This window comes from Dama dama, chromosome 27 (genome assembly GCF_033118175.1).
Source record: "Dama dama isolate Ldn47 chromosome 27, ASM3311817v1, whole genome shotgun sequence".
NCBI classification, from domain to species: Eukaryota; Metazoa; Chordata; class Mammalia; order Artiodactyla; family Cervidae; genus Dama; species Dama dama.
Window position 1 is genome coordinate 57753067 of NC_083707.1, and position 25048 is coordinate 57778114.

A 25048-nucleotide genomic window follows, 5' to 3' on the forward strand; every position below is an offset into this window, starting at 1 on the left:
GGAGGGCTGACTTGTACGGTTTTAAACCACTGCTAATTCACTCTTACCTCTCCAGTGTCCCAGTACTTCATCCCCAAAGAGTTCCATCCCCAAAGGTTCATCTTCCTTAGAGAGAATGTATGTACACCTTAGGTGTTCAGAAGAATGGGGAGGAGGGCAGGTGTGGCTAGATGTCCACAGAGAAAGTTAGTTGCTCCTGCTTTGGGAATGTCTCCTGGACCCTTGGGGCATTTGCAGACCCCCAATTCCTCTCTGGGGTTTTCCAGATCTTCACTCTTCTCAGTCAGTTCAGTCGCTCAGTCATGTCAACTTTTTGAGACCGCATGGACTGCAGCACGCCAGGCCTCCCTGTCCATCACCAACTCCCGAAGTTTACTCAAACTTATGTCTATCGAGTCGGTGATGCCATCTAACCATCTCATCCTCTGTCGTCCCCTTCTCCTCCTGCCCCCAATCCCTCCAAGCATCAGGGTCTTTTCCAATGAGTCAACTCTTCGCATGAGGTGGCCAGAGTATTGGAGTTTCAGCTTCAACATCAGTCTTCCAATGAACACCCGGGACTGATCTCCTTTTAGGATGGACTGGTTGGATCTCCTTGCAGTCCAGGGGACTCTCAAGAGTCTTCTCCAACACCACAGTTCCAAAGCATCAATTCTTTGGCACTCAGCTTTCTTTATAGTCCAACTCTCACCGTACATGACCACTGGAAAAACCATAGCCTTGACCAGACGGGCCTTTGTTGGCAAAGCAATGTCTCTGCTTTTGTAACGTCTCACTCCTTCAGTGGCGCAGATAGGGAAAGATGGCGGGCCGTGCGGTGGGCGACCCTGTTGTCAGCGGTGAGACTCTGCTGGAGAGGCCGCCGCGTGTGCGCCCGTGTTCGTGCACCAGGCGGGCGCCGGCCGTGTGAGCAGGCGGAGCCACGTGCCCAGGGGCCCGCTGCCGGCCTGCCAGCCACGCTGCTGCTGGGAGCTGCCCGTCACCTGGCACGTTTTGTTTCATATGGTGACCTTTTTTAAATTTCTTGTGGTGTGTGTTCTGGGCCACCCACCCACTGAGCATTTGTTCTTCTGTTCTTTGTTCCTGAACCGACTGCCCTCTGGGATGGACAGTGTGAAACCGGATGATGTCTCTTATTCACCAAAACCATAAAGAGAAGGCAAATGACGTAAATCCCGTGTAGCTGTAAAGAAAGGTTGGAGGGACTTGGGTGGAGCCCAGCCACCACCGGGGACTCCCAGAGCCTGGATCCCAGCCCTGGATGAATGGTGGCGTGGAAAAGCCACCTTTTAGGCCCATCCAGCTCCAGTCCGGACCTGGGGGTGGTTCATGAGTCTGTGTCTTGAATTCTTTCGAAACTGATGTGTAAACGTGGATCATCATGGCTGGTGAAGACAGATCACAGGGATGCTTCGCTAATGGTGGTCTCATTGTGATTGTTAAATTTATAAAGGCAAATTGATGCTTAAAGATACAAGTGGTGACATTCAGGGATTATTCCTAAGTGGGTGGACTCTTAAGTGGATTTATTGTCTGACAGATGGACTTTTCACTCCCCATATTTTGCAGTTCATTTGAAAAAGAAAATCATAATATCAGACGTCCCCATTAGAGCTGACGTTTTGTATATGTTTTCATGTCATCGTCTGCCTGGAAGTGTTGCACTCTGATCAGGGGGTGGGGTTCATTGTTCCCCGTCTGGTTCTCCAGGCGCCCATCTGTCCATCTGTGAGAGAAGAGGCTCAGAGTGTTCTCTGGGCTGAGCAAGACCATCTAGAGAAAAGGATGTGCGGCTTCTGAGACATAAGTGAGCGGAAAGAGATTTATTCTTCAGCTCCTATTGAACCCTAAGTGTTTATTTCATGTTCAATAGTAGTTTTTCCCAGCAAAATTCTTTGTGAAGTGTTTGGATGGGTCCCAGAGTGAGTGAATATTGCTGAGGGTGTCTTAGCACCTGGTGATGGATTTATGGTTAATGTGAATTTTCACGGGTATGTGTGTATTGTTGCCTGAGTAGAGATTCTACTGTGATCCTTGTATAGTTGTTTTTTATTAGGAATGCGTGGCTTTTTTTTTTTTTTTACAGATTATATGAGAAAAAAAAATCATTAAATACTTCATAAAAAATGTAAGACAGCGTCTCACTGATATAAAGCAAATATAAAAGAGGAACAACATAATAAACATTGACAGGGAAATAGCCATTCTTTTCTTGTTTTTTCTTTAACATCCTTCATCTGTTCTCACTCACGGGTTCCTCTCTCTCTTTCTGTTTTGCTGATGCTAAGTCGCTCAGTCGTGTCCGACTCTTTGCGACCCTGTGGATGGCAGTCCACCAGGCTCCTCTGTCCATGGGATTCTCCAGGCATGAGCACTGGAGTGCCTTGCCATGCCCTCCTCCAGGGGATCTTCCTGACCCAGGGATTGAACCTGCGTCTCTTGCGTCTCCTGTATCGGCAGGCGGATTCTTTACGACTAGCTCCACCTAGGGAGCCCCAGGAGAGTCTGCTGCTGCTGCTAAGTCGCTTTAGTCGTGTCCGACTCTGTGCGACCCCATAGACGGCAGCCCACCAGGCTCCGCCGTCCCTGGGATTCTCCAGGCAAGAACACTGGAGTGGGTTGCCATTTCCTTCTCCAGCGCATGAAAGTGAAAAGTGAAAGTGAAGTCGCTCAGTCGCATCCGACTCTTCGCGACCCCCGGACGTCTAGGTGTCTGCGAATGGCTGAGGCTGATTCTTATGTTGAAAGTTGCCTGAAGGTCTTCCCTGGTGGCCCTTTCAATGCAGGGGGTACAGATTCGATCCCTGGTCCAGGTGCTAAGATCCCACATGCCTCCTGGCCAAAGAATAAAACAGAGACAATATTGTAGTGAAGTTAATAAAAACTTAAAAAATGGTCCACATCAGAAAAATCTTAAAAAAATACAGTTGCCTCCAGCCAGCCCCGACCCTCGTCTCTTCCGACGCTGATTGTGACTTGAGTCCGCTTCCTCCTCCTCTTGCCCGTTTCTCTCTCTCCTTCTGTCTCCTGTTTCTCATTCTCCGCCCTGCTTCCCTCCTTCCCTGGCCTTCCTGGCGGCTGACCTCCCCCCCCACCGACGGAAGGAGCGGCCTCAGGGAGGCGCCCTCGCTGCCCGAGGGTCACCGCGCTGGGGTGGGGGGCTGTTCCTGTTGTACCTCCTATTTCCCGGTCCCCGATCCATGTGTCCTCTTGGCTAGTTGGCGTTTATGGCACCCAGGCGAGTGAGATGCTGCCCGTCCCTAGGCAGCTGGCAGGCCAGTGGGTAAGAAGAGACCAGTACCCCTGCGGTGTAGCGCATACAGAAAATAGCGCCTCAGAAAATGGGGTGCTCCGGGGTTCACGGAGGAGGAGGAGAGGCCCCCAATAGTATGAGGGCTCCTTGTCAAGACCCCAAGTGGTTTGTGTGTTTAACATCCTTCCTCTGTAGTCGGGGGCTTCCCGGGTGGCGCCGGTGGTAAAGAACCCGCCTGCTAATACACGAGATAGAAGAGATTTGGGTTCGATCCCGGGGTTGGGAAGATCCCCCTGGAGGAGGGCATGGCAACCCACCCCAGTATTCTAGCCTGGGAAGTCCTGTGGACAGAGGAGCCTGGCGGGCCACAGTCCACGGGGTTGTGGAGAGTTGGACATGACCGAGCACACACATGCTTCTTTTAGTTATGGCTGTGACTGTTCATTTCCTTAAAGCCCTGTACCCTTCCATCACCCAGGGGCTCTGTGGGATTAATGGAAGCACTTCTTTTCAGCCTGTTGGCCAAGCTGACCTAGCCTGGCTGCGGAAGAGAGGGCCTCCCTCCTGTGGGCTCTGCCTGGCCCTTGGGTCCATGTTGCCCCATGCTGGGAGTGAGTCCATGGAGGACCTTCAGCTGCCACAGCCACTTGCATGACCGTGTTGACTGAATGGTTATTAGGAGGCAGATGTGCATTCCCTTAACCAGCAAAACTGCCAGAGTAGGGAGTAAGGTGGAAGGGACACTATAGTTTTCTGGTGGGAGAGTATTCTTTCTCCCCTACCATCATGGGGGAGAATTGGGGTTAAATAAAAACTGATAGAATGAGCTCCTTGGGGATTTTTAAAAATCTCAGATGCAACTTGATTAGCAGTAGAAGGCTTATGCTGGCTTGGGATGCTCACTTCCACGGATGAATTGAAATCTGTAATTGGTTTTTTTGGCCTGTGTTTCTTTTAATGTGATACCCCAGATCTGACAGTGACTATATTAGGGATAACTTTGCCTGTAGAATGAAATGCTGTCAAGGTCAAAATACATTTGGAAGTAGCTTTTTGTGAAAACAAGGAGACGAATCCAACGATGAACAGTATTTGCTGGTGGTTACCCCGGAACCTGTTCTTTGTGCTTTAATAGTTTTGATCTGCTTGTTAGAGAGACTCCGTACTGGCTGTGCTGACAGCATTTTGGAAGAATTGCTTCAAAGTTGTAATCATCAGTTTATACTCGTTCTCGGAACGTTCGTCCACTTTGGCTCAGCGTGCCGACTTTATGATAAAGGCACACGGGGACTTGCTGTCTCACTGGTAGCCATCCCTGTGTCGGTGTGAATCCTACAGGGATGTCTGTCTGAGCGGGGCGTTGCTGATGGAATTGTTTTTCTGTTCATTTCACAGAACATCTGATCCAATTCATGACCATGGGGGATATGAAGACCCCCGACTTTGACGACCTGCTGGCAGCGTTTGACATCCCCGACATGGTCGACCCGAAAGCAGCCATCGAGTCTGCCCATGACGACCAGGAGAGCCACATCAAGCAGGGTGCCCAGGCGGACGACGACGCGCACGCGCCGTCCTCCTCGGACGTGGGCGTCAGTGTCATCGTGAAGAACGTCCGCAGCATCGACGCCTCGGACGGCGCCGAGAAGGACGGCCACAACCCCCCCGGCAACGGCCTGCACAACGGCTTCCTGACGGCCTCCTCTCTCGACACGTACGGCAAGGAAGGATCGAAGTCCCTGAAGGGAGACGTGCCTACCTCAGAGGTGACCTTAAAGGACTCGGCCTTCAGCCAGTTCAGCCCCATCTCTAGCGCGGAGGAGTTTGACGACGACGAGAAGATCGAGGTGGACGACCCCCCGGACAAGGAGGACCCGCGCGCGGGCTTCAGAGCGAACGTGCTGGCGGGCTCAGGCCCCCAGCAGGACTACGACAAGCTGAAGGCGCTCGGGGGAGAGGGTGTGAGCAAGGCTGGCGTCCCAGTGCCGGGCGGCCTTGAGAAAAGCAAAGTTGTCAAGAGGGAGACGGAGACAAATTCTCTAAACCTGAGCGTTTACGAACCTTTCAAAGTCAGAAAGATGGAGGATAAGCTGAAGGAGAGCTCTGAAAAGGTGCTGGAGAACAGGGTCCACGAGGGGAAGCTGGGCTCCGAGAAGAACGATGCTGGCCTTGGTGGCACGGCGTCATCGCGGACCAAGCCATCCTCCAAACTCTCTTCCTGCATCGCCGCGATCGCGGCGCTCAGTGCAAAAAAAGCCGCCTCTGACTCCTCCAAAGAGCCGGCGACCAACTCCCGGGAGTCCTCTCCGTTACCGAAGGATGTCAACGACAGCCCTCGAGCCACCGAGAAGTCTCCCGAACCCCAGAGCCTCATCGACGGGACGAAGAAAGCATCCCTGAAGCAGCCGGACAGTCCCCGGAGCGTTTCCAGCGAAAACAGTAGCAAGGGGTCGCCAGCCTCCCCCGCGGGGTCGACACCAGCAATCCCCAAAGTTCGCATCAAGACCATCAAGACGTCTTCCGGGGAGATCAAGAGGACGGTGACGCGGGTGCTGCCTGAGGTGGAGCTCGAGGCGGGCAGGAAGCCCTCGGAGCAGGCGGGGCCCGTGGTGGCCTCAATGACCTCGCTCCTGTCGCCCCCTGCCCCTGCCGCCGTGCTCGCCTCCCCGCCCCGGGCGCCCCTGCAGTCCGTGGTCGCCAACACCGTGGCGCCAGCCGAGCTGACCCCCAAGCAGGTCACCATCAAGCCCGTGGCGACCGCCTTCCTCCCGGTGTCGGCCGTGAAGACGGCCGGCTCCCAAGTCATCAACCTGAAGCTGGCCAACAACACAACGGTCAAGGCCACGGTCATCTCCGCCGCCTCCGTGCAGAGCGCCAGCAGCGCCATCATCAAAGCCGCCAACGCCATCCAGCAGCAGACCGTGGTGGTGCCGGCCTCCAGCCTGGCCAACGCCAAACTCGTGCCAAAGACTGTGCACCTCGCCAACCTTAACCTCCTGCCTCAGGGCGCCCAGGCCACCTCCGAGCTCCGCCAGGTGTTGACGAAACCGCAGCAGCAGATCAAGCAGGCGATAATCAGTGCCGCGGCCTCGCAGCCGCCCAAGAAGGTGTCGCGGGTGCAGGTGGTGTCGTCCCTGCAGAGCTCCGTGGTGGAGGCTTTCAACAAGGTGCTGAGCAGCGTCAACCCAGTCCCAGTTTACGTCCCCAACCTCAGCCCCCCTGCCAACGCGGGCATCACCTTGCCGACCCGCGGCTACAAGTGCTTGGAGTGCGGGGACTCCTTCGCCCTGGAGAAGAGCCTGAGCCAGCACTACGACCGGCGCAGCGTGCGCATCGAAGTGACCTGCAACCACTGCACCAAGAACCTGGTGTTTTACAACAAGTGCAGCCTGCTGTCGCACGCCCGCGGGCACAAGGAGAAGGGCGTGGTGATGCAGTGCTCACACCTGATCTTGAAGCCGGTGCCGGCGGATCAGATGATTGTCTCCCCGTCAAGCAATACCCCCGCCTCGTCGTCCAGCCTCCCCAGCTCCGCGGGAGCCGGCGCGCACACGGTCACCAAAATCCAGCCTGGCATCACCGGGACGGTCATATCGGCCCCTTCCAGCACGCCCATCACCCCCGCCATGCCCCTGGACGAAGACCCCTCCAAGCTCTGCAGACACAGCCTCAAGTGTCTGGAGTGTAACGAAGTCTTCCAGGACGAGACGTCGCTGGCCACCCACTTCCAGCAGGCTGCAGATACGAGCGGACAAGTAGAGTATCATTTACATTTCGGTGTTTCGGTGATGAATTTGTAGTAGACGTGAGCGCTCTACCTGCTATTTCGGGTGGGAGCTCAGCTAGACGGGGGTCTGGCTGTGAGTGTCCGTGTATACGTGTACACACATGCGTGAGAGAGAGAGAGGAGTGTTTTCATGGAGCAGTGTTCAAATGTGAATCTTCCGTAGAAGTCAGTTTGAGGAGCCAAGGATTCTTTTAGACGGATAGAAACTCTGTGTGCTAGTTGAGCTATGGCATCTTAGATTTAGGGCAGGTAGAGGCGGCCTTAATTGTTGGGTCACTGGCATCTATGTCAGAAGTCTGAGCTCTGACAGGTGATAGTGTCGTGACATTGTATTGAGTGTTGCAGTCAGGCCGATCCCCAGTGACGCCTTTATTAGCGACCATCTGGGAATTTAAAAAATTCCTGTCGTCGTTTATAATTACTGTCTTTTATAGTTAAACACACCCGGTCGGTACCCACTTTTAAGGCATTTTTGCTTAATGTTGGTCTAGTATGTTCAGTAATGTTCTCCACTGCAGCGAATTTAAGCTACAAATGAAAAATGCATCTCCGTTTAAATAGAATACCTCTGCATTTGTTTGTGGCATTTTTCTTTTGTGTTTTTGTGGTGACATGTAGGTTGATGTTGGCGAGATGCATTTCGCAGTGGGCACTGGCTAGCGATTTTACCTCTGTTATTTTGCTTCTGTCCACGACACAGCTTCTGGGCAGTCATTAAATGTGTCTTACTCTAAATATATGATATCTGTCATCTGGAAGTCACTGGGCCTGTTGCATGAAATTCACACAAGCTAGAGAGAGAGAGCGCGGGATTCATTGTCCAAACCGGAGGAAACTTGTAAATTTGGGAGGAGCCCCAGTTTGAGCTGATACACTCTTGCTTTTGAAGCCCTGGTGGAAAACTGACCTTTTCCTCTGTTTGTCTCCACTATCTCATTTACGAGGTTTATGCTGTGGTTCAGACTTCCGGTCCTGTCAACCACGATCAGTTCCCTGAGGTCAACGACTGAGCTAAGTTCTTTGTATTAGTAGGATTTGAGTTTGGGGAACAAAAGATGAAGCAAGCCTCAGGGATTTTTTTTCCCCCCTCTGGACGTTCAGCTGAGTGGAAGTGGAGATGATAAAGCGTTTCAGGAGCACTCTCGCAGGGAGGACGCTGGATGCTGTGTGTGTGGTTGTCTCTGACAGTGACCTACTCAGAGAGTGACGCTGGTTCAGGAAGGAGTGATGGCTGGCAGGACCCCCAGCACATCCTGGAGACAGGGCCTAGGTCCCATCTGGGTCCCTCTTCTCTTTTCACCATTTCATCAAAGAGGCAGTCTTCTCTCTGCATCCTAAGGGGATGCAGTTTAAAAACAGAGCGGTTTCCTCGGCTCCGTGTGTTGTGGATGGTGGAGTGTGTCTTGATTCCGGTGCAGGGCACAGTCGGCCGGCGGGCTGGCTCAGGGCAGTCCACTCCCTTCCGAGGCGGGAGGAGGCCGCAGGCAGGTCGGGATTTTCCTTCTTCCCTGGCTTCCCCTCGTTTCTGGTTTCTGTGTAACCACATAGGCTCAGGAACCAGCCCGGGTCGAAGGAAGCCCTCCCTCGGGGAGAGGGCGGGTGGGGTCGCCCGGCGGGTGTGTGCGTCAGGGGGCGGGATGTGGCAAGATGCCCGGCCACCCCCGGGGCCCCGATCAGGGCTCAGGGCAGGACCTGCCTCAGCTCCCGAGCCAGGCCACCCCATCCTGGCTCCTTCCTCGGACTCTGCCAAGCCAGGGTCCCCTCCGTCCACCACCCCTTCCCCGAGCAGAGCGTCCTGTTGAGGGAACTCCGACCACCTGCAGATGCACCTCACCCCCTTCACCACGGCCTGGGGTCTGCACACCCAGGGGCAGCCTGGTCTCTTAAGCGGCCTGGCTAGCCTGGGCCCTGGGGTGTGCAGCGTCTCCCCTTCGTGAGCTCCATCAGCTGACCCCCGAGGCCCCCCGCATCCTCCCTGCAACCCAGGAGGTCCAGGCAGCCCCACGGCTCCTGCTCAACCAGGCTCAACGCAGCGGGAGCTCAGCGCAGCGGTGGGAGGTGGGGCTGAAGACAGCTCGAACAAGAGAGGAAGGAGAAAATTTCCTCATTTCATCTCCAGTTTGCTGTTCCCACGACCATTGGCCGCAGTTTACAGTTGGTGAACTTAAATTTGAGCAAGGGCAAAAGTCCACCTGGATAAACTGTTACCTCCGGGAGAAGGGCACTCACAACACTTGGTTCAACTTCTGAATTTTGGAAAAAGATCCAAAGGCGAAGCTCAAGTCCAATCTTTCCTGAGTGCCTCTGTCCACGCCCCCTCCTGTCTCTCCATCAGCCTCCCCATTTCTTGGTAACTCATGGGTGAACGGAGCCAGAGGCGGCTGTGTCCCTCCCCCAGGGCGGGACCTGTGCAGGGCGGCCTCCCTAGGTCTGCAGAGGGGTCTCAGAATCACCATGTCACAGGGCTCCCCAGCCTCTGCGATCTCATTCCCGATGATCTGAGGAGGGGCTGATGTAAGAGCAATAGAAAGAAAGTGCACCGTAAACATGATACACTCGAATCATCCTGAAACCATCGCTCTGGCCCGTGAAACACTTGTCTCCACGAAACTGGTCCCTCATGCCAAAAAGATCGGGGACCGCTGCGTCCTACAGCAGACTCCCACACTGACCCCTGTTCGCCTGGACTCAGGAGGTTAAAGGGCGTGACCTCAGGCGTCCAGCAGACCTGGAGAGAGGTGTGTTGGGTCCCTGGCGCCCAGTGTTCCTTCCCCGCCGGCCTCCTGTACTCGCTTTCTCCTGCCCACCGGCCACTTATAGTTGCCACGGTAACTCAAACAGCTTAGCTGATAATGCTGAACGTCCCTGTGCGCCTGCCTGGAGTCTTCTCCAGTCATTTCGTTTTTGAATTAAACTTCATTTCGAGATGATTGTGGGTTCAGGTGAGAGAGTACAGAGGGATCCTGTGTGCCCTTTGCCCGTTTCCCCAGAGGCAGCCTCTTGCAGAGTAACTATTAAACAGTGTGAATCCGGGCTGTTGACTCGCATGCTGTCAACACGGAGAACCTTGCGGTGACCACAAGGATCATTCACACTGCCTTTTTATTTATCGTGATTACTGTCTTTTTGTTTGGCTGCGCTGGGTGTGTGTTGCAGCGCGCAGGCTCCAGAGTGCTTGGGCTCAGGAGTCTGGCACCTGGCTTTTGTTGCCCTGTGGCGTTTGGGATCTTAGTTCCCTGCCCAGGGATTGAACAGGCATTTCCTGCGTTGGAAGGCAGATTCTTAGCCCCCGAGTTGCCAGGGAAGTTCCATACTGGCTTTTTAGAGCCACAGCCACCTTCCTCCCACCCCTACCTCAATTCTTAACCCTTAGGATCCACTGATTTCTTCTCCATTTCTATAATTTTGTCATTTTGGGGATGTTATAAAAATGGAGCCCTACCACATGTAGCCTTTGAGATTGGCTTTTTTCACTCGGCATCATTCCTTGGAGATCCATCCAAGTGGCTGGATGCATCATTGGTTTGTTCCTTTCTATTGCTGGGTGTCATTCATCATATGTTCGTGCCCAAGGTGCTTAGCCCATCCAGTCACTGAAGGAGGTCTTCTTCGCTCCCAGTTTGGGGCTGTTATGAATAAAGCTGCCACAGACACTTGTCTGCAGGCTTTTGTGTGAACATCAGTTGTCATCTCTCAGGGAGGAGACTCCTTTGTGTGCTGGGCTGTGGGTGGTTGCATATTTATGTTATTAATAAATTCTTCTCCACGGTGTCTCAAGAGCAGCGTATGAATGACCTAGTTTCTCCACCCTCAGCAGCATCTGGTGGCAGCGTCATTCATCTTCACCATCCGGACAGGTGTGTAGTGATCTCTTGGGGTCTTCACCGTCCCGATAGCTGTGTAGTTGTGATGTCCTGGGGTTTTCACCATCGCGATAGGTGTGTAGTGATGTCTTATGGTTTTAATTTGTGTTTTCTCCATAGCAAATGATGTTGAACATCTTTTTACGTTTATTTGCCGTCTGCATATCCTTTTTGGTGAAATGTCTTTTCCTGTCTTTTGCCCATTTTCTAATTAGTTTTTTTGTTTGTTTTTACTGTTGCGTGTTAAGAGTTCTTGGTATGTTTTAGACATCAGTCCTTTGTTATGTGGTTGCCAGCCTTTTCTCCCAGTCTGTGACTTGACTCTTCATCTTGTTAGGTCTTTGACAGAGTAAATGTTTTTAATTTTGACGAAGTCCCATTTATCAGTTTTCTCTTTTATGGCTTGTGGTTTTGGCGTCATGTCTAAGAACTCTTTGCTCTAGATTCTGAAAACCTTTTTTTTTTTTTTTCTGAAAACCTTTTATGTTTTTTTTCTGAAAATGTTTTTATGATTTGCATTTAAGTCTGTGATCCATTTTGTGTTACTTTTTGTATAATTTGTGAGACTTAGGTTGAGATTTCTTTCCCCCACGCATGTCGTTTTTCTCCGGTATGGTGGTGCTAGTAATGAAGAATCCGCCTGCTGATGCGGTAGACTGGAGACCTGGGTTCCATCCCTGGGTCAGGACGATCCCCTGGAGGAGGGCATGGCAACCCACTCCAGTGTTCCTGCCTGGAGAATCCCACGGACAGAGGTTCGTCACCAAGTTGTGTCCGACTCTCGCGACCCCATGGGCTGTATGTAGCCTGTCCGGCTCCCCTGTCCATGGGATTCTCCAGGCAAGGATGCTGGAGTGGGTGCCTGGTGGGCTGCGCTCACAGGGTCGCACAGAGTTTGGACACAGCCGAAGCGCCTTGGCACACATTTGCCCGAAAGGCTGTCTCTCCTCCACTGAGTTGCCGTTTTTGCGCTTTGTCAGATGTCATTGAGGCCTGTTTGTGGGTGCTTGTTGTAACCCAGTCGAGGATCTCTCTTTCTGTCCCTGTGACACCCCCTCTCACCCTGCATGTTACACGCTCCGGCTCTGGAGGCTTGGCCTGCGTGTCGTGGGGTAAAGGAAGGCTTGATGGCATTCGCTGAAACCTGCCTTGCCAGTTGCTGCTCCTCTTGCGCATGCTGTGTGGGCGGTCTCTCCACGGCAGTGACGGCCTTGAGTGCCGCTTCACCGTCAACCCGCCCTGTGCTCCGCTAACCCCGGCAGGCCTCTGCCAAGAGATGGGTGGGCATCTGTGGTTTAGCTCCAGGCCCTCTTCACCCTGCGTCCTGCTGCCCCCAGTCTGGATCCCAGCCAGGACCCCAGGGCACGTCAGGCCGTGCCTGCATCTGTTGGCCCTTCTGAGGAGGGCAAGCCCCCAGGCCGGGGTGTAAGATGGAGAATCTAGGTGGACCATCCCCTTCCCAGTCACCCTGAACCATGTGGTGCAATAGAAAGGGGGCACCCGGCACTTTGAACACTGGTACATCGGCCCCGGGGGCGGGCCTGGTCGCTCCGCTGTGTCCAACTCTGCGACCCCATGGACTGTAGCCCGCCAGGCTCCTCTGTCCATGGGATTCTCCAGGCAAGAATGCTGGAGTGGGTTGTCATTTCCTGCTCAAGGGATCTTCCCGACCCAGGGATATAACCTGCCTCAGGGCAGGAGGACAAAAGGAGTGAGAGCGGGCTGGAGAAGCTTCCCTCTGCTCCGTGAAGTAGTGAAGAGCCCACAGCTGTAGTTTTAATAATGGAAAATGACGTGTCCTGGAATGTCGTTGCTTCTCCTCTCGGTAAAACAGCAGTTAAGTTTAGCCGAGTACAGACTGAAGCACATATCATAGCCTCTGAATCGGTGACATCAGTTTTCTTCCTGCAGACTCTGCATCACCGGTGGAGTCAGAGGGCGTTGTGCCCTTCCCCTTTTATTTTACAGTTGAGGAAACACAGGCCCAGTTAGTGGCCGACTCAGGACTCAGGGCAGGATTTCTTTCCTGCTAGTTGTTCTCTGGTTTCTCACACTGACACAGAAGCAGAGAACTTCATAGTCGCACCGTATGAGCCTCATGAGAATAAACTCCAGGGTTTATGTCCACACTGAGGGCCTCCCTGGCTCAGTGGTAAAGAATCTGCCTGCAGTGCAGGAGACCCGGGTTCAGTCCCTGGGTCGGGAAGATGCCCTGGAGAAGGGAATGGCCACCCACTCCAGGGTTCTTGACTGGAGAATCCCACGGGCAGAGGAGCCTGGCGGGCCACAGTCCATGGTGTCCCAGAGAGTCGGATGCAGCTGAGTGACTAACAATGTCACATCCACACTGGGGCTTTTCGAGTGGCTCAGGAGTAGAAAGTATCCCCCTGCCAGTGCAGGAGCCGCAGGAGCTGATGGTTCAACCCCTGGGTCGGGCAGATCCCCTGGAGGAAGAAATGGCAGCCCACTCCAGTCTTCCTGCCTGGGAAATCCCATGGGCAGAGGAAGCTGGTGGGGTATGGCCCATGGGGTTGCAAAGAGCTGGACTCGACTGGACACAGGCAGAATTAGATCTTGGCTCTTACCTGCCATGTATCCACGATAGCTTCAAGAATGCAGATGAAGGTGACTTACCTGCAGTGGTCCTTATTTTTAGGGGTGCTGATTCAGTTTAGGTTAAGGGACGTTATGGGCGTCGTACAACCTGGTACAATGTGCCTGGTGTATTAAATGATCTCCAGCAGCCCCCACCAGTTCGTTTGTAGCCGTATCTGCTCAAGTGGCTTCTTCAGGAAACCACGGAGCCCACCTCAGTTCCCTCACCCACCCAAAATATCACTATTAGCTTGGTTCTGGGTCCTGCTCTCCTAAATGTTAAGGCAATGGCAACCCACTCCAGTACTCTCGCCTGGAAAATCCCATTGACGGAGGGGCCTGGTAGGCTGCAGTCCATGGGGTCGCTAAGAAGTCGGACACGACTGAGCAACTTCACTTTCACTTTCCACTTTCATGCATTGGAGAAGGAAATGGCAACCCACTCCAGTGTTCTTGCCTGGAGAATCCCAGGGACGGGGGAGCCTGGTGGGCTGCCGTCTATGGGGTCGCACAGAGTCGGACACGACTGAAGCGACTTAGCAGCAGCAGCAGCAGCAGCTCCTAAATGTTTAATTTTAATTTTGGTCAGGGTAGTCCTGACCCAGTTTCTATTTTAACGTCATCAACTGTTAATTTATCTGTCTTCGTGAGTGACTGTCATCCGAGTAGATTATATAAGTTGACCATACTGCTCTCTGAAAATCGGCTCATTTCACTGTCAGCTCTTACTGGGCCTTTAAATGCAGGGTGGTTTGAGGACAGAAGCACCCCGGCCGCTGGCCTTGTGCACAGAGGCGTATACAGGTGTCTCTGCCGTGATGCTCGCCCTGTGCTCCTTCCGTCTAAGGGGTCGGAAACGAAACGCTTTGTCTGTGCCCCCATCGTGAGACTGGGGGGGAGTGAGAGCCGGAAAGCCGACTGGTGTACTTTTATTATTATTGTTATTGCCGTTTGGTGATTATATTGTAGATGGAAGATTACGAAACTGCTGTTAATGAGGCAGAAGCCGTGTCCTTAGCGTCTGGGCTGACTGTGAAGGTGACACCGTTCTGCCCTGGGTCTCACGCCGTCACAGGTGTTTGGTCTCCTTGAAGCGGAAGCTTCAGGAGCTGCTGTGTTCACTCACATTTCCTTGGCCTTCCTCATCTTCCCCCTTCTACATTTCCCAGGCTGCCTTTCTTCCCCTAAAATATGAACTGAAACACATAGAATTATGTTCCTCAAATAATTTTGCTGGACTTGTTGTGCTCAGTATACTTTTACTCAAAGATTTTACTTTAAATATTTTTAACAATCTGCTCAGATAATTCCTCATGATGCAAAGAGGATGTCAAGCCCTAAGGCTGTCTGCATCCTCACCAGGGCCTCCGTGTGTCCCCTTTCCCCCGCATCAGCCATTGATTTCTGTGCCAGGCTTGGGCACAGAAGGTGCAATACGGGTAGTCGTCACATGATTTCGATTACCTTCCAGCTTTTAATTTCTCCTGTTAGCTGACTGCTGAAAAGTAGTATTTCACTTTCTAAAGGTAGCAGTTCTCTGAGCAAATGAGTCTGCCCCAGACTGAAAATCAGCTGCCTGTTACCTGAGTATTGCAAATGTTTTCTATGTTTCAGGTGACATCAGTAAACTCAGAGACACCTGAAACTGTGTAATGCTTTCTCTTAGGCTGTTTTCTGTTCCAGAGACAGACATTGTCACGTTAACCTGCTTTATCCTCTAGTGAGCGTTCTCAGCTTGTATAGAAGAGTTAGAGCTTTGAGAGACATTTTTGTTTTCTTTGGTTTAAACCATCAAAACAAGAACAGTCAGATCGTCACAGACCACAAAGAGATCCTGGCCCGGCCCGACGCCCGCACGCTTCCCCCAGTCCAGAGAGAGTGTCATTGCCAAGAGTCCCCAGGAGCCCAGAGAAGCGAATGGCGTTCGCTCAGCTTCCTCTGCGCTGTGAAAACCCAGCAGCACCGTTTCAGGAGGCAGAGGGGACCTGTTGCCTAAAACAAGGACAGCGGATGAAACTGGAGGGAGGAGCTTCCCCGGCGACTCGGTGGGCAAGAATCCGCCCACCGGAGCAGGAGGCGGGGGTTCGATGCCCGATCCGGAGGTTCCCACCTGCCGCTGAGCAGCTCCGCCCAGGCGCTGCGGCCATTGACCTGTGCTTGGAGCCCGGGAGCCGCAGCAAGAGAGGCCACCGCGGTGAGACGCCCGCACCCGCAGCGAGAGCAACGCCCGCGCAGCCCAACATAAATCAATCAATTTTGTAAAAGTCGGAGGGGAGCGGTTGGGCAGACGGTGTCACGTGAGTTTAAGACGGTGGCTCTCACCCAGGTGTCCAGGAGGGAAGGTCTGCAGCCCAGGCGGCTGGCTGGTTCTGCACACGGAGTGGGTGGAGCGGGAGCCGGTAAGCAGAGAGCCGTGGGAGTCCGCTGGGAGCGTGTGCGCGAACCTCAGGGCTCAGGACGCGCGCCCTCCCCCCCTTCCGGGAGCTGGACTCCACTGCAGGGATCGCGGAACCGGGAATCGGTCCTTGCCCCCGCTCTGGCTTGTCTGCCCAGAGTTGGTGAGGAGCCTCAGCCAGTGGAGATAGCCGAGGGCAGGTTCCTGTGGCTGGCCAGTGGTCGGCGGGGCGGAGACCACCACCTGCCCTCGCGGAGCCCCGGGGGCCACGGTGCAGTGTGAAGGGAGCACTTCCTCCCTTCATTGATAGTGAGACAGGTCGCTATGGAAATGTGGGTGTGTAGGTGACCTCCTCGCTAACGTTTCCCCTAGTCTCTGCAGTCAGAGATTTCGGTCATAAAGAGCACCTTAATTCATAAATCTCTTCTCGAATAGTGTTGATACTTATTTTAGTTTGCCTTACTAGTAGGAAAGCCCTTTCACCCACCAATGCCTCCCTAACTAAATATAGTTACACGCACTATGATAGCATACAAGCATCTGATAGGGGCGCGTGTTAAAGTAACTAGTGAATTTTATGTGTCCTGTGAAGGGTACCTGGTAACATATCTTGATGGCAGACACGTGAAAATTCGTTTCCGCTTTAAGGGAATACATGCTCTGTCTCCTTTTAAGGTATTCTCTCATTTTTGTTGCTGTCTTTCCCTATAATAAAACCGTGTCACTGTGGACGGAGGACTCGCTGTGGAGTGGGGTGGGGGGTTGCCTGTGATCGTGGCCACAGCCGTCTGTGCACACGTTCCCCCCGCCCCTCTGTCAGCCTTGGAATGGGTCAGAGCCCAGTTCAAACCCTGGTTCCTCCACCTGAGAGCTCTGGGCCCCTGGCAAGTTTCTTAACTCCGCCACACCTCCTCTCCTCACCTGTGAAGTGGAGATAATGCCATCTACTTCATTGATTTTTATGAGAATCAAGTCAGATGATGTATCTAAGTCCATCTATTTAAAGGATGCAGTTCACCACTTGGTTCACAGTGGAATGGGCTCAATGCATAGGGTAAAAGTAAAACGCTTTGACTTGAGTGTAGAAAACACTGATTTTATTCCCAGTAAGTGCAGGACATTCTGAGATGCCTATGGAAAGGCAGACGTTACAATTCACTGCCTGGGATGAATAACCGTGTGGTAAAGTGAATAGAAACCTTTAATTCAAAGAAACAGTTGATTACCTGTGATAAAGTAGAGGTCACCAGGATTTGTTACTTAATGCATCTGTGGATTGGTTTTCATTGGCTGTGGCTTGTTTTAATCTTTGGAATATGTATTATTAGAAAAGGAATGCTATTTTAAAGTGATGCTTAACCTCATCAAAGCTGCCTGTAATGTTCTTATTGTGTGACTGCAATAAACATTTTATGGGATCAAATTTGTACTTTAGTCCTTTCAGGAGAGAACCAAGAAAGAGTTTTCAAGTGAGTTTCTGATTTTCCTTAGTTTTCCTTAGAAGCTGAAACCTTAATTTGCTTGATTTAGAAGCTAAAAGAATAAAAAGTCTGTTTTGAAAATGTCTTAATTCTGTTGTCAGTATAAAAGATTGGTTCACTTTTAACTACAGTATATTTTGAGACTTTTCTTTAACTGACTTTAATAAAAATTATACATTTTAGAAGATAGTAGATACTTGTTGCATGAATGTCCAAATAGTATCAAACACATTCTAACTTTGGAATGATAATAAGTCCTCCATCTATACTTACTGTAAGTTTTTTTGTTTTAAAAACCTGCCATGTTTAGTGCTTATGTCTAAAGGGACGAAGAGCATGTAACGTGTTTCAGTTTTTCCTTGTTAGTTAGTGGTGTAGAGGCCTTCCTAAGGAGGATTTTGGTCTCCGTTTTAGTTTATGTGATTAGATTTTAAGGTCTGGAAATCTCGATTTAATATCTGAATTTATGTATCCGAACGTGATTTGTTGGTTTTAATCATAAATCGTATAATGGTCAGTTCATCCATTTAAAGACCAGATCATGTGCAAAAAAGAAGAGCCGACTACTGTGGCCATTCTTTTGTATTCGTGTATTTCACGTCGCAAATACTGATAACTGAAGTGGCCAAAAAAGAAAACTGGGTTAGCCACTAATTAATTTTTATTATTTTGAAGAAAGTTACTGAGTTCTGGGAACTCTGACCACTGTCAAGATAGATGCCCATAAACTTGCACTTTAATTACACATTAGATTTGCTAACTTACTTTATAAGAATACCTCTTCTTCGCACTAAAAAAAAAAAAATGTGTGAAAGTAACAAAATTGGAACTCTCCCAGAAGCTAACCTTCCCTTTACACCACACTTTGGGGATGAGCCTGACTTTATCAAACATACTATTTGTGTTTTAACGGGGTAAGGCATTTTATCTTGACCATTTAACTTTTTTAAGTTTGCCTTTTCTTTGGGCTTAAAATTAACGATTGCAGTGTTTGCAATGACCGATGTATACTCACTTTGAGGTCTAACCAAGCTTCTCTGCGTATTAGAAAGTCCTTCGTAGGACCAACCGTGTCTCCCCTCTGGTTTGTTTAGAAGACTTGCACGGTCTGCCAGATGCTGCTCCCCAACCAGTGCAGTTACGCCTCCCACCAGCGGATCCACCAGCACAAGTCCCCCTACACCTGCCCCGAGTGCGGCGCCATCTGCAGGTCTGTGCACTTCCAGACCCACGTCACCAAGAACTGCCTGCACTACACGCGCAGAGTGGGTTTCCGGTCAGTATGCCCTTCATTTCCGGGCGCGTGAAGCCTGTGCAGGGTTCTGAGTGGTCCGTGCTCAGCGTTTTCATTTTCTTACAGGTGATACCTTGATCAACAGACCTTCTGGGAACCTCGCTCATTTGTAGCGGGGGTGTCTCTGTTTGAATCCTTTCATGTGGGGTTGACGCTGGTCCATGCCAAGCCCAGGGTAAAGGGGGCCCCTCCTGCCAGGCAAAAGTGGGCATGTGGCAAAGCTTGGCTTTGATCGACTGTCGGGAGCCTCTGTCCTTTCTGCCCCCTTTTTAGCAGACTTTCGTTGTCATGCTGCCTACATTTTAACCCCTGTAAGAATACAGTACGTTTCTGCACCTCTGAGTACTTTTCTCATCAAAACAAAAAGGGTGAGGTGGTCCCTCACTTTTCTCTTGTGTTGAAGGCCGGGTCGTATCAACACATCCTCTCTTACAGTCGCTCCCTGTGGAGGAGCCCCCCACCCAGGTCGTCTTCTTGATTCCTCCTCCTCTGTCCTTGGGCGCAGGCTCCTCCCGCGTCTCTGCTCATCTTCACTGTGACCCTGTCCCTGCCCCCTTAGATCTTCAGATGTGTCTTTTACAACATCCAGCAAATCCAAACGTTGGCCTAATGATGCGTGATGATGCGTTTGAACTCGATCCTCCACTTTGTGACCGTCTGCATTCTGAGTCAGTGGAGGTCCACCAAGAAAGCATGTCACTGAGACACAGTGTCTTTGTTAATAGAGGTGTTACTGTATTGTGGGCTTATTTTGAGAGTTTGGTTACCAGGTACTGTTAACGTTAGACTGTTAATACACAATTGTTTTTTAAAGTTGTAACACAGTTCTGATGTTTTATCAAAATGAAGGCTAGTTGGTGTTGATTTAACAGTTTTATTTCAGTTAAATTTAGTTCATGGTGTCACCAATTTCTTGGTGGTTCTGTCAATGAGACTTACTTCACGTTTTTATCTCACCCCTCCAAACCTGTGACGTGCAGGTGTTTCATAGATTGAGACCCACCTAATAGACAGCCTTTGGTTTGGAAATTTAAAAAACGGAGTTTTTTTTGGTGCCACTTCTGCTGCTCATTGTGTGGTAATGCACGTGTTCTCTATGCCTTGGTGCCCTGTCTATTAAAGTGGTGTGATGTTTATTTATCTCCTTCTCCGTGGGTATGTTGCAGAGTAAGATTAGAGGGTGATCCAGAAGCATGCGCAGTGCTTAAGAGGGACGCTTCACATTGATGCTGCAGAATTCACACACAGTGACACTTTCGTTCTTATCCCGTATTTGGAAACTTTTATTACTGGGTTCTTTGTTTAACATAGAAGGCAGTTCTGCACTCTTAATGACTGCAGTTCCTTCAATGGATGCCAATTTCCTCAGACATTTAGAGTTGATTTTTCTGATATAATGAAAGTACACTTAAATTGGAATGAGTAAAAGAAGTGAGACTCCCATAATTCTGGCTATTCCTGGTATCTTTCCTAAATTAAAACAAAAGCTCTGTCGGCAGGCTCACAGTAATTAACCCAGTTGGAAAAGCCCATCCCTTACTTTTCTTCCCCCTCCCCCACCTTGTTCACGGCATTGCCTAAATTTGGCACTTTGAATTTTTACTAAAATTTCTATTTAGCATAGTTTTTTCTCCCTTGCACTTGAGGGTTACAAGAGCTATAAAAACACTGTGTGTGTGTGTTCTGAAATTTTGTTCATGTTTACACCTCTTTAGGTAATAGAACAAAATCTGACCTTAGTTGTTTTCCTGTTGTTTCAAGTAACGGCTCGGTCTGCTGTTTGGCTGGGATTTAGCAGCCCCTTGACCTTGTACATTTTCTTTTTCTCCTTTCCTTTTTGGCTTTTTAGTTTCCCCATTTTTTTTTTTTTTTTTTAATTATTTTCACCCAGAGGAGTGTCTCCAGTGCAGCTCCCGGCCTGAGTGTGTCTCTTCCACGTGCTCTCTCCCTGATCATACCGCCGTCTCCCAGTTATCACGGGGTCACCTCTAGCTTCTGGTCGATTTGGTAAAAGTCAAGTATAGTATTTCTCTGAATTTTCCCTCTTCTCGATCCACTGAATCTACATCTGGAAGAGGGAATTACAGGATTGTATGCTGTAAGCATTTTATTATGTTTTTAATTTTTAAAATGAAGAGAAACTTGATTGGCACCTAGAACACAAAGGGCTTCAGCTACGTTAAACATTTATTAGTAGGCTAGATTTTTAGTAGCATTAGAGTGCTGTAGGAACCTTTCCAATTCTCCTTCTATTTTTCAACCTTATTTACATTCCTCATTGGCCCCTGTTGCCCATGAATCTTTTTTCCCACTTGCAGGCAGATATTTTGCAACTTTCTCTGAAGTTCTTTTAAATTTTTTTACTTTCTTTCCTTTTATTAAGGAGGGCTTTCCCTTGGTTTCCATGAAGCCCTTTGGACCAGGCTTTAGCCACTTCCTTCATCAGCTGTCGATTCTCTAACCTCTTGTTGACTTTATTAGGGGTTGAATCTTCCTCTCACTCCAGGAGACTCCAGAGAATTAGCCCTTCCTTGGTGTTTTGCCCTTCGCCTATCACCTTTGTACTCTTGCCAGGAAAAAAAATTTGTTTATGATTCCTGATGTAGCGTGTGCTTCTATTTAATAGTTAGCAACCGATCTGTTTTTGTTTTAGGTGATCTTCTTTCATAGGAATTACGAGCTTCTAGGGTTGGGAAGCACTAAATTATCTAGTCCACCTCTTCTCATTTAACAAGTGAGAAACCGGCCCACAGAGGATCGGTAACCTGTTCCAGACAAGCCAAGTTCATGTTCACTCAAGATCGCTTCAGTGTGGCTGAGTGGCTTTTTTGCCTGAAATTGCAGTTCAGGTGGATGAGACAGAGGGGCTTTCTTTATTCTCCTAGTATTATTTAATGCTGTATATATATATATGTATAATATATACATATTTGTTTATTATATATACTGCTGAACAGGATGCTTCCAGTCACTTGAAATGCTATGGCATTAATTATGATTTTTATGAAATGCTCACAAAGCTTACCTAACAAGGCGCACTCGAGAGAACGCGCGTAGTTCAGAGTGTGCCGCTCAGAGTGACTTGGATAGCCGCTCCCTGACCTAGGAGGGAACGTCTCGGACAGAAGCACCTTAGGTTCAGCCCCGTCTGCAGCCCTCGGCCTCCAGGTCAGCCTCTCACCTTCACGCCCAGGACACGGCTGCAAGGGTTACAAAAGGCCTGTCCTTGCAGACCCTTGCGGGTCAGCAGGGAGACCACCCTCGAATAATCTTCAGGGGTGAGCCAACAAGGACGCCTGAGTGATAAATGGGTGGGCTCTGAGTGGTCCTGGGAGTCCATGAGAAGGATGCGGCTGGGGGAAATGTCTCTGTTCTTCTTGTGAAGTTTGTTTCTGTAGGACTAGATTTGAGTGAGGAGTGGGCTAACCATCAAATTATTATTCAAGAAGAGGTGAGCTCGAGAGGCCATTTATAGGGGGAGGCTTATCTTTTCGCAGTTTATCATTCACGTCATTTCTTAAACAAATGTCGTGTGCTTAAATGGAATTTCCAGGAGACAAATGCACTAGGCGATCGGCCTTCTCTACAGTAGCCCCCAGGTACGTTCACCACCTCGGGGTGGACAGGACGCTGGCTGTGGCTTCGAGCTGGTACTCATTTGTCCCTCTGGGTCCCTTTGTCGCTGGCATGTAGTATCAGGTGGCGAATAATTCTTCCAGCGGATCTTGGGGATGGGTGAGCACCTCAGAATCTAGCACGTGGTCATCCTCTCAAAGCCTGAAGTCGTAGGGTCTTGCCATGCTCCTGGCCTTGACATGGCCTCACGCTCCATCGGTCCCACCGCAGTTTTGGAGTCTGGATGTTCGTGCCTAGAAACTTTATAAAAGATGCTCAAAAAAATAGTCCCTCGGAGTTTCATTTTTCTTTTTCCTGATCTTCCTTCTCAAATATATGAAGATAAATTGATCTCTTGTACATGGAAGAAACCCCACACGTTTAAAAAAAAATACAAAAAACCTAGAAGGGCTATTTCCAATATGTTCATGTGACCCAATTTTGCAGTTAAGTCACACAGGTCTGACGGTCTCACACTAACGCCCGTGTGTTTGTTCTCTGACAGGTGTGTGCATTGCAATGTTGTGTACTCTGACGTGGCCGCACTGAAGTCTCACATTCAAGGCTCTCACTGTGAAGTCTTCTACAAGTGTCCTATCTGCCCAATGGCGTTTAAGTCTGCCCCAAGTACACACTCCCATGCCTACACGCAGCACCCTGGCATCAAGATAGGAGAACCAAAGTAAGTCACGCTGGCTCTCGACGTTTACTCCTCTCCTTTCTCAGGAATTTAGCGGAGGTGGGAGTTCGGTGGGGTAACACTTTAAGACGTGAAAGATGACGCCGCGGTGCAATTTTTATGCTCTGTGAAGGACAGCTTATAACTCCCTGCAGCTTTCAGCGCTGTCCAGGGTGAGGTCTCTGTCCAAAAATGTCACTGACTGTTTATGCTCTTGTTACCAGTTTTTGCTAAACATGTGAACATTGACTGATTTTGTTCTTTTAAGATGATTTTTCCTAGGTTCTCAGAAGCTTTAAAAAAACTGTCAGCTTTTCAGTTTTCATGGTTTCTTTTTTCATCTTATACACTTTCACAGTACCCTTTCTTTAGAAGATGAAGTCAACTGAAGACCCTGGTTCCTGAAGTTAATTTCATGGCGAATATAAGTCTTGGATTAGTAAAAGTAAATTTCATTTTTTGCCTTAATTTCCATCTTCCTTGTGTAAGGGTTTTCCTCGTGGAGTCTTTAATCCTGCAGTGGATTAGTTGTAGCTGGTGGCCTGCCGTGGCGGCAGCCTGGCAGAGAGGACGGAGTGGGGGCCCTGGGGTCAGAATCCTGCCGCCACCTGCCAGCGGGGTGACCTTGACCCCACCCCGACCCCAGCAAAGTGAGGGTCACACGTCTGTCCCAGGGTTTGCCGGAGATGAAGCGGAGTGATGCGTTTAGAATGCCTGCACGTGGCCCCTCTGCCCGGCGCGTGGGGGGGCCCCAGCCTCTGCTCCCCTGCCGCCTTGCTCACCTGGCCCCGGGTCCGATGGCCAGGCTGACGGCAGTGTCTTCCTGTGTGGTTCGTGGCCGTGCATAATTCGATAATTATGTGTGTCTAGAGCTGCTGCCTCAAGCCTATTGCTGTGTTTTTGTCTGAACCTATAATCAGGGAAGTATTGGGGGAGATATGCGTACATGCCATATTGTATTTCACATAGCATTTAGTTTGGGGGAAGTGTTCGTGGCTCAACATGATAGAAATGACACTGTTTACTAAAAAACTATGAGAAAATGGAGCTTTATTCTAGTCGGACCTTCAGCTGTGATCTTTGTAGGTCTTCAGAATGAACACGTTATGAATTAGGGGATCCACACACAACTTGGTGTCTTGGCTGTGAAGACAGACATTAGTGATTTTTAGTTAAACAGCCTTTGGTCATAGTCACGGTCACGGTCGTGAGGCTTTTGGGCACTAGCATAGTCTCCCTCCACCCCCCCACTCCATAAATACAGTTTCTGACTTGGTTTTTGTAATTCAAACAAATAAAACTTTATTCACTGGAATGGGTGTGAAGCCTGGGAAAAGTCACTGTTACCTGGGAATACAGCATAGCACATGATTAAGCTAAAATAATACTCCTCAAATTTGCGTGATGTACAGGGAAAAAGTTATTCCAATATTTTCTTAGAAAAAAATTTTTCTAAGTCTTTAACAAGTGCAAGTCGAAATATAGGCTTTAACAACTGAGTTTTTTTAACAACTGAGTTTTAAACTATAGAACAAATTTACAAGTGAAGAACAGCAGAACTCGCAGACCACCGGGTCAGTTAGCAGCAATGCCTCGGGCGGTGAGTCTGGCCCGCACCCTGGGCTCCGGGGCCTGTGGTCCGTCACCCGCCCTCCAAGGCCGAGGGCCCCCTTTCACTGCGCAGACTCCTGGCAGGCCTGCCTCCCTGTGCCTTGCCGGAAGCTGGTTGGCCCATGTTTGACCAGGAAGCTTTCTCTCAACATTAGATCCCTGTTCTGTTTAATTTGTTGTCGTCAGTCACTCAGTTGTGTCCGGTTCTGTGTGACCCCTGGACTGCAGCCCGCCAGGCTCCTCTGTCCATGGGATTCTCCAGGCAAGAACACTGGAGTGGGTTGCCATTTCTTCCTCCAGGGGATCTTCCTGACTCAGGGATCAAACCCAGGTCTCCAGCACTGCAGGCGGATTCTTTACCACTGAGTCACTGTTTTAAGTTAGCCCCACGTTAAATGAGTAGAACCTCACGAGTGAAACCTCCCAGTGGTATTTGGCTAACAGATGGTTTTATGCAAATGTCCAGTATTATGCA

The 25048-nt window shown here is 50.2% G+C and overlaps 1 protein-coding gene across 10 annotated transcripts in view; it reads left to right on the plus strand.

The window, feature by feature from the left end:
• The window catches only part of ZNF532 (zinc finger protein 532), a 107232-nt gene that overhangs the window by 43617 nt on the left and 38567 nt on the right, over window positions 1–25048 (plus strand). For all 10 annotated transcript variants that reach the window (XR_009690755.1, XM_061130655.1, XM_061130649.1 and 7 more), the window contains 3 exons: window positions 4649–7008; window positions 18469–18650; window positions 22789–22965. Coding sequence is in view for 9 of the 10 variants with exons in the window: in XM_061130649.1 (XP_060986632.1) it covers window positions 4649–7008; window positions 18469–18650; window positions 22789–22965 (2719 nt within the window). In the remaining variant the exon portion in view is untranslated. The remainder of the gene's footprint in view (window positions 1–4648; window positions 7009–18468; window positions 18651–22788; window positions 22966–25048) is intronic.